The sequence below is a fragment of the Simochromis diagramma genome, unplaced genomic scaffold (assembly GCF_900408965.1).
Source record: "Simochromis diagramma unplaced genomic scaffold, fSimDia1.1 OVJJ01000293.1, whole genome shotgun sequence".
NCBI classification, from domain to species: Eukaryota; Metazoa; Chordata; class Actinopteri; order Cichliformes; family Cichlidae; genus Simochromis; species Simochromis diagramma.
Genome location: NW_024386801.1, coordinates 17640606 through 17654447, shown reverse-complemented (window position 1 = coordinate 17654447; position 13842 = coordinate 17640606). Strand labels below are relative to the sequence as shown.

At 41.2% G+C, this 13842-nt stretch overlaps 1 protein-coding gene across 4 annotated transcripts in view; it reads left to right on the top strand.

Annotated features, from left to right (window-relative positions):
• The window catches only part of peak1 (pseudopodium-enriched atypical kinase 1), a 107067-nt gene extending 96285 nt beyond the window's left edge, over positions 1–10782 (top strand). For all 4 annotated transcript variants that reach the window (XM_040026284.1, XM_040026282.1, XM_040026283.1 and 1 more), the window contains 2 exons: positions 2162–2979; positions 6102–10782. In XM_040026284.1, the coding sequence (XP_039882218.1) occupies positions 2162–2979; positions 6102–7457 (2174 nt within the window). In that variant the 3' untranslated portion in view covers positions 7458–10782. The remainder of the gene's footprint in view (positions 1–2161; positions 2980–6101) is intronic.
• Positions 10783–13842: the final 3060 nt, after the last annotated feature.

The window sequence follows — 13842 nt, the reverse complement described above, 5'->3', positions numbered from 1 at the left end:
GAATAAAATGTTGGCGAATGCTGTTCCCTGGAAATTTGACTGCACGGCTCTGACATGATATTTTAAGAACAACGGTTGGATCAATCGCTGCATTTGTGAGTTTTCACATTATATTACAAATATTAACTGTTAGCTTTATTGCTCTAATTTGCGTGTATATATTTATCACTTGTTGAGCTGTTTTCAGACTGATTGTTGACAGTGTGATGTGATGCAGCAGAGACTCTGAACTGACATCTGCTGGTACTCAGATTTGGGCTGAGAGCAGTAACAGAGCAGTTGGCTCAGACACATCAGGTTCTTTGTGTTGCTGTAAAAGAAGTTTAGTTTAACAGCAGTGGACTTTAAATGATTAAAAATCAACTTTGTAGTCATGTTTGTGCACAGCTTTTTTCTGTTCCCCCTTTTTTTCAAATTGTGGTTTTGCTTCAAACATGCTGTTGAGCACTGTCACAGGCCTTGGTTTAATTGAATTGCAATGCACAAATAACTATTTACCCTGTTCCTTTACAGTAGGTGCATGACATTCTGGGATTTAGAGTTGCTACTTTGCTAATAGCTGCAAACATTAACTGTGTCATAACAGTGTGTTTTTTATTGTTTTTATGTAATTTTAAAGATTTATTTTCTTAATCATACACATGCAAAAAAAAAAAAAAAAAAAATCCCAGTCTTATGTAATTGAGTTAAGTCACAGCCACACTGCAATAAAAGATCCCTACGACTGGAAGTGGGAGACGGCTGCTTTCTTGGATGGATTACTGCAGATTGGTGGAGGAACACATTTAATATATTCGTTCCACGGAGGATTACCAAGACTCATTTACTTCATCCTGACTGCTCTATCTTAAGGCTTTTTCTGCATTCTTAGGATGATGTCAGCGTGACTTGCACATGGGGAGTCGCCCATACTTTTTAACGATGTATAATCAGTAGTATTTGTGCTGCACAAAGAGGAATGATTTGTTCACGAACATGCATTTGCCTCAGGGATGGTCAAAGTAATTTGGTAGAAGGAGGTGACTTTGAAAGACATGAACTCAGATCTCCCTGGTGAGTTAAAGCCGTGACGTTGAGTTATCCGTAACCCTACATGCACACTTTGTTAGAAAAACCAGGGAGCTTTGTTCCCATCATGCAAACAGCACGACCCCTGCCGCCTTTTCCTTTTATCACACTTGCCTCTGACCCGTGTGCCTCGGTGGTCATTAACCCCACAGAACGTTGAGGGAATCCAATCAGCCTCCCAACCTTCTGGATTCTTCCCTCCACCATCCAAGCAAAAAAAAATAAGGTCACATCAAGCCACTTCTAAATTTGCTCTCCATGCTGCCTCTTTAAGCCTGACTACAGAACAGGACTGCAGATTGAGTCAGGCAGCTGGATGGTTGGAGAAACAGCTTGTGGCCTCAGGGCCACCAGCTCTATCACGTGCTGTCGCACACTTCATCATGTCATCCTTTTGTCCTCAAGAGAAGCAACAAGCTAGTGGTTCTCTGGAAACGCCGGAGAGCAAAGGGCAAGCCCTAGCTGTAAGGGTGTGTCGTTGTTTTTGTGGCGAGGGATTTTTCGTTAGTTTTATCGAATTGCAGCTTTTGTGTCGTTTTACTTTTTTCATGTATCCTTTACTGATATCTGGGTCTTTAAGTTATTCGGTTTTTTTCCACGGCAAAGATTCCCCACCTCCCTTCCAAACCAAAACAACTTGAGAGCGATGTTTCTGTTGGTGTTTTAACTGATCAGAGTGTGGAGTTAAAAAAACAACAACACAGAAATGGTGTTGACAAACTATCGAATGTATTTGGATGAGTATTTAAAGGTATACATATACGTGAAATATTGAATCTGTGCAAATGCTTTCATTGACTGTGATTAGATTTTGGTTATAAAATTTCGGTCTGCAGGTTATTTAAGGTAATAACTGTGCTGTCAAATCATTGTTGTGGAGTTAACGGGCTAATTTTTTCATATAAAGTCTGTTGTATACAAACATTAGATTATTGTGTGAATTTAATTCAAGGAAATTGAAGGAGCTGTTCTTCCTGCTTATTGAACTGGATATCATTACGCCCTCCGTTCAATTTGAAGGGTCCCAACAGTCTTTTAGTTTCACTGGATCTTTTTTATGCAGTATGAATGTTTTCTGTTTTCTTTCCTTCAGGTAAATCTCGAGCCAACATGATTCCACTTAAACAGCCAAGAAACATGAAAGCATCCAATGACACACTGGCCTCCATCGAAATCGAAGGCCTCGCTGAGCAGCCAGCCCCTAAAGCTACACCACCGCCATTACCCAAAAAAGCAGTTCCTCGTTCCAGTACTGAACCCATCCTGGGAGGCAAAGAGCCAGTGGGAGGCCTCAGGCCTCGAGCTGAAGCTAAACCGGGGGGCACCAACCTTAGTGTAGCCAACCCTCTTTATGACTTGGACTCCACCTGGGAAACAGCTAGTCAGAGCTCCTCTCTGAGCTCCGAACCGCATCGAGGCCACGACCATGAGAGCGGTGACTCCTTAGAGAGGTCATCAGCTGCCACAGCTACCAACAAGGCCCGCATGACCAATAGCGTGTCCTCTCTGGTCCCTCAGCCTTCACCTGCTGCATCCAGCGCAACCCCCGGCAAAGAGAAGAGAGTCTACCCAAGTTCAGAATCCCTGGCTGGAAGGGGTCGGACAGCGGGTCGCGGAGCTGCCGGAGGCGGCACAGCCTCCAAACCCCAGAGACCTGCTCTTTACAGGGGGTTGGACAGCTGGGATGAGGTGGTGGGGAGGATCCGCGGGCTCCACACAGACACTCTACGGAAACTGGCAGCAAAATGCGAGGACCGTTTCATGGCTGGCCAGAAAGATCATTTGAGGTTTGGCACTGAAAGCTGGTCCCACTTCAGGCTGACCACTGGGAAACCCTGCTGTGAGGCGGGGGACGCCGTTTACTACACTGCATCTTATGCCAAGGACCCACTGGTCAATTATGCCATCAAGGTGAGATTCTTTCTTTTAGTTTGGTGTTAAATGAATACAGCTTCTTTTGTGTTACATATTCTGTTGAATATTTAAACCCTAAAACCTCGAAAGAACCTTAAACACTGACTTGTAGGAAAGAAGAGAAAAACAAGGTTTGTCCTATTTTACAGTTTCCCCCCCAAAAGAAGTGATGTTTTCTGATCTCAGTAAAATATTTCAGCATCTCTTTGTTCAGCTTGTTCTTAGTTTTCTCTTAATTAGTGTGTTTATTTGTTGTGGGGGATTGGTTTGAATTCTTGCTACATCAAAAGTATTGTAGATATTTTTCTCTGGTAGCTGCTGTCTTTGCAGTAGATTCATAAAATCCTTGTGTTTATGCCGACGAATCTCCTCCCCTCTTTTCCTGAAGTGCTGTGAAATATTGGCACTTAAACTTTGATCCCTTAGGGCATGACCTTGTGCAATAAAAACGAGCGTTGTTGTGTTTGTTTGTTTTCTTCGCCTCTGTGCGATTGTGCGAGAGGAGCAGCTTTGTCTTCAGTGTGTATGGAGATGCATGTGGTGGTTTGAGGGCACAGCTTGCCGAAAGAGTTCTGACGCTAAACACAAAGCAGATATGGATGAAGGTTAAATTATTCACAGGATATGAAACACTGTGCGCCACACCACTTCAAAGCCTTGCCTTCGTATTAGCAGCAGGCTTAAGAGAAACTCTTGTTTTTTTTAAAGACGCTCATCTATAAATAAGGCAACCAGAAGCAGTAGAAACAAGCCCCAACTTCCCAATTAAACCTTCCCCAACTCTGTCTGAATGCAGCCCAGCTATGCCCCTGCCTTCCTTTAACCCTTTATGTGCAGATGACGCATTTGAACTTTCATATTTTACTTCTGTGCTAATTACTCACTTTAGCTCTCCAAAGAATTCAGTGAGCACCTCACTGTACTTTAAAGCTCTACCGTATCACTGAAGAGTCGACATTAAGGAGACAAGAGGTGGTAATAAAAGCAGTGAGTTTCTGCTAACTTGCAGGATTGTGTTACAACCAGAAACACGAGTACGGTGTCAGAGTTTTGAAAATCTGCAGATGTCTTCAAAGAAAGTGAAGTAGGCAGGTCTAGTCATCGTGAGCCATCATGCTCAAACAAACATCAAGTGAAGCTGCACATTCCTGAACAATTACAGGGTGCGTCTGAAAGGAGTGCACTGATGCGGTTATTCATGCTGTATGAGAGTTTAATCAAATCTACATAAATCACAACAAACACTTTAAACTTTTAATAGAAGTAATAAAGTGAAATGACTGAGGTTGTCGTTGTGTTATAAAAACATGTTCAGGTTTTATTCATAATCCATGTCTTGATTTATATCAAGGGTGACTCAGTTGCTAAGTACTATAATTATTAGCTACTTTGCAGCTATATACAGTTAATAAAAGGCTGCAATATTTTTACATATTCTTTATCAAGATGGAAAACTTTTCAAGTTCTATCTTACAGCAATGTTAGATTGTTACTATTTGGCCACTTTGAAAAATCAGCATCTCGTCTTTACATGTAGATTTTTATTGTTTTTATTGTTTAAAACATACATTGAAAGTGACACAGGAAACACAAACAAAGAACTTATGTCACAATCACAGGGGGATGATGAAATTTGCATAATATATAGGAGGAAAATGAAAACAATTGGGATTTATAGTATATATTTTTAAAGATATTAATATATATATGTTAATCGCTGTATGTCTGACGGTGTTCATACAAAGTCTCATCCAGGTTTGCCCTCCCGTATATACATATATATCCATACATACACTACAATCAGATTCTACAATAGTAAACAACAAATGTTAGACACCTGCCAGAGGTTTCTCATTACAGCGTCTTTACAACTCACTGTTTAGTCTTATGCATTACAGCAAACTCACTTTGTGATTTTTGTCCTCACAACATCTTTGAGTCATTTTGTATTTTGGGGACATTTATTAAATTTCTGACAGTAATTTCTGCAAACGTTGCACATCAGTGAAGACAAACAGGTTAAAATCGATCATTATTAATGAAACCACACTATTCATTTTCAAGGGGACAGAATGTTGTTCAACCCCAGACATCTAATACATCATGCTTTCTGCACAGACTGATTCTGTCTCTGACTCGGCTTCACCTCTCACTGTGCTGTGATCAAAGATTGAGAATGAGAGCTATGGAGGCTGTAACTGCTTTAGGAGACAGAGACACACTCTCAGTGCTGTCTGTAACAGCCTCAGCTCGGCTTTCTGCCCTTTCAGCTGCGTATCATTAGCTGCATTGTTTGAGAGAAACCGAGCAGGACAGAGAGTTTCGAAAGAAACAGAAAATGTTTTTGAGTTCTCCACTGAAATGTTCGGTGTTTTCTCCTGGTGTTGCAGAAGGTCGCTGTTTGTTTGGAGGTCGCCCACAGCAGCCAAAAGGCCAATTCTGCTGCCAGTAGACCCCGTATTATTTCATTGAGATGAATCTAATTTAGTTACCAGCGACCATATGAAAACACAGTATATAGGAATTACAGGAAGATGGGTGAAAGGTCAGGTATTGACGGATTTACTTTAAAAATAAATCCCAGTAAAACCATCTCATGAAAAGACTGAAACCAACCAAGTGTTTGTTCTTAAAATATACAACCCTGTCCCCGCCTGTGACAGGTTTCATGTTTAAAACCTCGAAGTTATTTCCTAAAGCAGCTAAGCATCTTGTTTTTTTTTAACCAAACTGTGCACTGACAGGGGTAAGGGGTGCATTTCGAGGTGTATTTTTAGCCATGGATCGATACACATCCGATGCTTCTGTAAGCGTTTCTGACAGCAGGACAGTGTATGTGACAGAGACTCAAAATAAAGGAACGATGCCGACGTTTTTGCCAACACTAAGGGTAACAGTGTGGCTCATTTGTGTCGTTTCTGCTGTGTGTCACAGAATCGTCGGGTTATTTCGTGACAGTAAGAAAACTAGAATATCATTGAAGTTTTCCCTATGTTTCATTGCTGGTATATGGACAAATAAGATCTGAAAATCACTTTAGCGTGATTGAATTCTCATCTTCAACTCAAGACATTGGACTGACGGTGATTTTTCTCTGACATTTATTTGTACTTCTTCAGATCTGTCGGAGCCAGGTGAAGGAGACCCAGCAGCAGTTTTTCCACAGCCTCGCAGTGAGGCAGAGCCTGCCAGTGCACTTCAACATCCAGCAGGACTGTGGCCACTTCCTGGCTGATGTTCCTGCCCGCCTGCTGCCCTGGGAAGAGGAAGAAGAGGAGGAAGAAGCAGAAAAGGAGGAAGGGGGGCCGACAGTAAAGGACAAAGAGGCTAAGATGGCAGATTCAAAATCGTCTTCTCCAAATGGGAAGCTAGATGAAGTCCCGGCTGCGGGTCACATGAACACAGCTGGCCGCTTGAGGAGCAGAGTGGTGGTGATCACACGTGAGGTGCCCTTCCAGACAGTGGCCGACTTTGTCAGAGAAGGCATGAGCCGGCACACTCAAAACCCGGAGCTGTATGAGCGTCAGGTCTGTCTGCTGCTGCTGCAGCTTTGCTCCGGGCTGGAGCACATGAAACCTTTCCACGTGACCCACTGTGACCTGCGACTCGAAAACCTGCTGCTGGTCCAATGCCAGCCTGGCAACCCCTGGAATCTGGACTTACTGGAGCCCAACAATAACAGCAACGGCAGCAGCTCGGGGGCAAGCGCCGCAGCCACCGCTGCCGCCAACTCCACCTGCCCCGCACGCCTCATCATCAGCAACTTCTCCCAAGCGAAACAAAAGACTACTCTCATGGCCACTGACCCCGGCACGCTGCGCGACCAGTCGAGGCTGGCACCCGAAATCATCACAGCCACCCAGTACCGCAAGTGTGATGAGTTCCAGACTGGGATTCTGATCTATGAGATGCTGCACAGACCCAACCCCTTTGAGGAGACGCCGGAGTTGAAGGAGCGGGAGTACACCTGGGCCGACCTTCCACCGCTGCCCGTGAGATCGCTTTACTCACAGGGGCTGCAGCAGCTGGCGCGCTTGCTGCTCACCGTTAACCCCTCCGAAAGAATCCGGATGGCCGAGGCGCGGGCCTGCCTCCAGTGCCTCCTCTGGGGACCTCGGGAGGACTTGTTTCAGGCGCTGGGCTGCAGCAGCACCGGGCCTATGTCCGGGGCCACTTCGAGCCAACGCGAGGCCACCCTGCAGAACTGGCTGGACCTCAAGCGGACACTGATGATGATCAAGTTCGCAGAGCGCTCGCTGGACAACGCCTGTGGCGTGAGCCTGGAGGACTGGCTGTGCTGCCAGTACCTGGCGTTCGCCACCACAGAGACCCTCGGCCGGGTGGTGCACATCCTGCAGCAGCCCCAACAGCATCCCCCATCTCCGAATGAGAACCAGCCAGTGCACCCAGCACAGAACCAAACTCAAATACATCCAGCACACACCTTTCACTTGACTCCTTCGCAGCCACTCTGAGTTTCTTTGCCCAACTGTTACTATGGCAACAGAGCCAACATATCCCCCCTGTGTGGTCCCTCTGCTGATGTTAAAAGTGTGATGTAAGCTAATAGTCAGCTCCACAGTGCTCACCTAAAACAAAACAGCTGCTTGTGCTGTGTCTGTGTTTTCTTCTTGGACTGAATCGGCCGTGCTAATTGAAATCATTTTGGCTCTCGTCATCAATGCCCCGCGTCTTCACATACCATGAGTTTATCACTCCACCAGTACTAAACTGAGGATTTTACCAAACGTGTGAGGAATTATTTTAAGATTTTGTGTTTCTGAGACAAGTCTCCAGACTTGGAGAGTTGTGAGTACTCCGTGTTAAATATCATTTTCACGCCATCTGTCTACAGGGTTTGAGGGAGTGTGAAATGAAATAACTAAGCTTCTACGGTGATGCATATTGATAATCTGCAAGTTTTGTCTGACATCTAAAGGGACACCACAGTCAGAATTTAGAAAGGAAACTGAGAATTTGGAGTTTCATCCCAATAATTTGACTCTTTTTTTTTTTCTTTCTTTTTTTTTTACGCAGTGTTGTATTATAAGCAAGTTTTATTTGAATCAGAAAAAAGGGGAGTGTAGGGAGGATTTGAAATGAAGGGAGTGGAGGAAAAACAAGCTTTTGCCAGACATGAGGACATGGCTGAACATTGAATTTAATATATTTTAGTCTTGACATTTGCACAGCTGAGACTTGTTCATTTACTCATTGTGCTTTTAGAAATTCAAAAGCCAGTATGAAGTTGAAATTAACAAAAAAAATTTTTAAAAATAAATAATTATCAAAACACATTTCTGCACAGAGCTTTGTAGAGGTGGGTGACGAACACTGAGCTAAACTTGGCTTTTCATTTAATGTTTTTACGCTTCGAAGTTGGAAAAGGCTCGACCGCCCTGGCTGCTGGTTTGGGTTCTTGTCGGCGTATGTGCAATTAATACCTGTCTTTTATTTCTTTTTGAGGTAACAGCATTATGCAGTCTTTTACTAATACTCTCTTCCTTTGTTTTTGTTTTGTGGCACATAAACTGATCAGTTTCATTTCAATCCTGCAACTTAAGAAGCAAGGTAAAGTTCAGTGGAAAGTACTTCTTATAGTGGATGGGATATTTCAGGGACTGCAAAAAAGTTATTCTTTGTCGATCGTTTTATCTTTTTGTCGAGTTGTTTTTGAACGGTTCTGCGTTACGGATGACATTTGCACATTTACATTTGGAACGCTGGTGCCCCTCGGTGGAGCCCGGAGCACACGGTGAGACTGAATAAAGTTCCTGTGAATCTGAGGAGCTGGATCTGATGTGTTTTGCAGCGTGTGGAATGTAAACGTTTGCGTGGACTGAAACGGACATTTGTTCTCATCTGCTCTACAAATGTGCTTTTTTTAGTTCAACCACTTAGTTTCATGTATAAATTCTATCTTGGAGAGAAACTAATTACACAGCCACTGACACTTGCTTCCATTCCTCCTATATTGTTTGTTTCCCCTCTTCTCTTTTCCCCCTTTGCTCTACCAGTGGGAGAGTAAATCCTGTATTGATGCTTCCTGCTTGTCACTCTGAATTAAATGAACTCTGTGTTATTGACTTTCCAGTCTGGAGTCAGTAAAACCAAGACATGTACAGAAGCCTCAACCAGTAACACTTTATAACACAGTCCATAACTAAGAGTGTAATTCTCCTGTAATTAAGTGGAATTTTAACATATTTTATTTGAAATTGCAATGTAATTATATCCACATGCAAATATTTAAAAGGTTGTATAATAGAATAACGGGGTAAAAAGTTAGATTTTTACTGGAAACAAAGAAGTATTCATACTGTAAGTAATTGTAAAAACAAACAATATTTCTCTATCTTACACTGTAGGTGCTCTGTACTTTTCAGGGCATGGCCCAGTTATGGAGTGCCCTGACCTTGCCTAATTTCCAGATATTTTTACAGGACAGGAGAAACAATTTTAGGAAATATGTAATTAACTGTGAATTTTGCAGACAAACTATATTTTCCTTTTTTACATCATAAGTATGTATCTACTTGGAGTGTATCTGTATTATGGAGTGACTGAACCTCGCCTTTTACACCCTTATTTAATGTTCATTATGCCGACGTGCATGTTGATTGTCCAGTTATTCAGTTGTTGCGTTTTACTTAAAATTATTCTAATTACAGTAAAACATGTATCTCCTTCGCTGTAAAATACTTAGAAGTTGGGCATGGTTAAGCCACTCCCATGACCCAGGAAGTGCAGTGTACTTACAATGTAAGATAATGTTTTTCTATTAAAGTACCAAGAATTTATGCAGTACTTAGAGTGTAATTATTTCTTTGTTTCCTATAAAAACCTAACTTGTTACACCATTATTCCAGTGCACCTATCTTGAAGTATTTGTATCTAAATATAATTACATTGTCATTTCAAATAAATACATTACAATTCCATTCAATTACAAGCGAAGTATGCCCTCAGTCAGCGGCTGTATTATAAAGTGTTACCATTGAATTTAATGTGTCGAACAAAACACCCCGAATAATATCTTTATCCCAGAATTTAATACTTGGAGGACTGGTGCTGCAAATATACTTTATTTCAGATGTGCAAAAACTTTGTGGTCCTTGGAGAAAAAAACGAGACAAAGCAGGTTTAAAGTTTGTTACTGTGTTCAAGGGTTTGTGTACTGAGGAATGTGTGTGGGACAGCACTGGTGGCTGTCCTCGTATTCAGAGTTAAGCCTTTATATATTAAATATAGTATAAATATATATATAACCTTTATCTATTTTAATCCACACTCTATTTTGTGGCGTACGGAGCACTTCTATTTCTGTCACGAGAGTCTAATAATCATTTTATCTTTTAAAAGCTTTACTTGATTTTCTTCCACCTTGCATGTTTTGGGGGAAGAACAAGGTGAGTAGTTATCACTGTCCTACACAAAGAATCAATTGTAAAAGATCCCAATCATTCAGTTGCATCCACGCAAAGAACAATGTACAGTATTTTTACTCCTCTTGTAAAGTTATCTGCGTAGGAGAAAAACCACTTTGGCTGAAGGATGACTTTTGAACGCACCACTGAACCATAATATTCATCCGCCGTTTGGAATACGGCGGACGTTGTTTTCTGTTCCTCTTTCTGCTCTGGTTTTCTCTTTTGCGTTGTTAACTGCCACTGAATCTAAAAACGGAAGCTCTCCAGGGCTTTCTAAGTATGTGTACAGTATGTCTCCTGGCCTGCAGCCATTTATTGTTGTTCAATTTAACCAACAGTAACAGAACAATAAATATGTTTTTTATATATACTCTTTGTGCTCTGTGTCATTTTTGCTTGATTTAACTGTTTAGAAAAGGAAGGATTTCAGTCTTTCAGTCCGTTTTGCCAAAGTTTTTATTACTTTTTTTTTTTTTTTCTTGGAAATCAGGATAGTTATTTCAGGTCATTCTTGACCTGAATTGATACAGCCACATCAGCCAAATAAGAATTGTCCTCAAGCTCAATGCTGATAAGGAGCCTTTAAATTATTTACAGTGGGCATTATAAAACTGGAAACATGGGTTGTTGTTTTTTTACTCTGTAAAGTACTCAGCAGTTTGTGTTTAAATGAGGTTTTTGTTACTTAAAAACCACATTGAAAGTGGTTTTAAGGAATAAACACATTTCTTTTTAAACAAGTTTCTATTTATCCCAAATGCCTGTATTGGTACTGTCTGCTTGCCTCCGTGATAGCTTTCAGAATTAATTAAAGCAAAATCCCCTCCAATTTTTGCTTTTATTGTAATATTATATAACAAGAGTGAATGGGAAGGTGTGTAACATGGCAGTGAGACCTGCTATGATGTATAGTGTAAAGAATGTGAAACCGACAAACACAGACAGAAGAGCGAGCTCGAAGTTTCAGATTTAAAGATGCTAAGTTTTTCCAATGGACATCCGAGGGACAACTGAGGTCGAGCAGCTTGGAGACAAAGTTAAAGAGTCAAGTCTGAGATGGTTGGACATGTGCAGAGCAGGGATGGTGGATGTTTGGAAGGATGCAGGAGATTGAGCTACCAGGCAGGAGGTAAGGTGGAAGACCTCAGAGTAGATTGATGGATGGAGTGAAGATTGTATTGACATGCAGAGGGTTGGTGTGACGGAGCAAGATGATCTGCTATGGCGACCCCTGAAGGAACTAGCTGATAAGAAGATGTAGTTCTCTGCCAATGTTCACCACCAGATGGCGGCATGCTAAAGAAGAACAACATGCACCGCTCTGTTTTCAAAATCTCTTTACTGGCTGACTCTGTTTAGTAGTGAGTACCACATTCAAGCATCTGTGAAGCTGTGAAAAGGAGTAAATACCTGCAAGTACGTGTATTTACATTACATAAACAAATTAAATCACCTCTTTGGGCCAAAATAACAACTTTGCAGTTCTTCATCAACACACCGCTGAGTGTCTGTGATGGCATCAGCCACACATGGGTAAATCAGTCCATTTGTTCACTTTATAAGTTTGGTTTGCAGTTTTCTTCATTAATATAATTCATTAATCATTTGTTTAAACCCACTGATAATATGAGGCACGCACATAATATTGTGTGGTTTTTCTAAAAATGTTTTGTTATATTATGTTTCTCTTTCTTTGAGTTACCTGGTTTTGGGTGGTGGCTGTTTCCTGTCTGGGCAAAAGGCGTGGCTGAGGACTCTGAGAACAAAATGCCTGCTCAGCAGGACAGACCATGTGCTTATCAGGAACAGGGGTGTTTTAGGTTTACTTAGGTTAATCTGTGCTTAGGTAATATTTGTGTGTTTGTTTTCCCCCTATTGTGTGTAAATGGTTTGGCCAAACCACTATAAAAGCTACCCACATGTGTCTTTGTAATTAGGTCAGTTTGTGAGTTAAGTTGTGTCCACTTTGTTTGTTTAAGTTTCTGGAAATTAATTTTTGTAGAGTTATATTTACTTGACCTCTTTTATGGGCCCGCTAATTATGTTTTTGAATTTTGTCATTTTTGAACTTTTTGAGGGTTAAAATAAAGAAAACTTTTTTGAAGATTTTGCCTGTGTCCTCTATGCCTTGGCTGCTTGGTCCCTCACAGTGTCTAATCTGTATCAGCGAATAATCACAAAAGATGTGGGTGCATGTGTATGTGTGTCCTGTGGGTGGTCAAATTAAAACATAGCATTTCCACCTGATTTTTGAACCACAGTTTTGGCTCATTTGAATCAAGTTGAATGAGATCAAAGAGGTCAGTCTGGTGCTCAGAGGATCCTGCGGCGATGGCCTTTGGCATGCGTTTGGCCAATCATTCAGGTGAGCTATGACAACACCTCCAGAATTGAGAGTTATTATACGGTTGGGAAAGTGTAGCTGTCCAAACTGCTGAATAAACACCTAAATTGTCCTTTATGGGTTTTGTTATTTGTTTAAAGGTTTGATAGCTATTATTTTATACGATGTTAGCTGGAATTTGCAGGTTTTCCAGAACTTTTTGCAAATTCAAAAGTGGATTTTGCAACTTTTTGCAAATAGAAGGTCCTCGAGGTGATCGTGTGTGCATTAAAAAGGATCTTTTATGCTATTCTCTTTTTGTCACGTGTGTTCCAGTGATGGATGTTCATATTAAACTATGATGTTGATTAGAACAGAGAGCCTTAATATCCCGCAGTCTTAGAGTCTTTAAAAAAAATTGAAAAGAATGTGTTGTTACACACTTTAACACATGTAAAACAAAAACATTTAATTTCACACATTATGTGTTGGTTTTAGCACGCACAGCTCTGGGCAACTGCTGTGAGGGGCAGCCAATCAGAATAAAGCTTGCTTAAAGGACTAAAATTAATTTTTTGGAAGGCTGACAGTAGATATACAGCTTTGCCAAGGCCCAGTATGAGTAAAATGTAGTCTGAACTGTGAAGCATGGGACTCAAGGATTTGGGATTGAGTGAAGCATGTCCCCTTTAAGATTCAGACTTTGATCTTATTTCATATTTCAAGCATTTTATATGCAAAACTGTTGTCAAGAGTATGCCCTCCTGAGATGAATGAAAACTATTTCCAGCAAGAACTGTCTGTGTTAGTTTTCAGCTCAGTTATTAAAATTACTTTTATTTGTGTCTAATAATGTTTTAAAGACCAGCTGATGGTTTGTAATTACAATGTTGGGCTTGTAAAGTAACATTTAAAAAAAAAAAAATCACATATCGTATGAGCTGTGTCTTTGCAGCATTTCACTCATTAAAACCGACTGCAGCAAGTAGTGAGTGCACACTAGTTGGAAATAGTTTAATTAGAATTATTTGGGGGAAATGAGGACTGATGCATGTTTTTCTTATCAGAGGTTTCATTACTGCACCATGCCAGCCTCCAGCATAGACA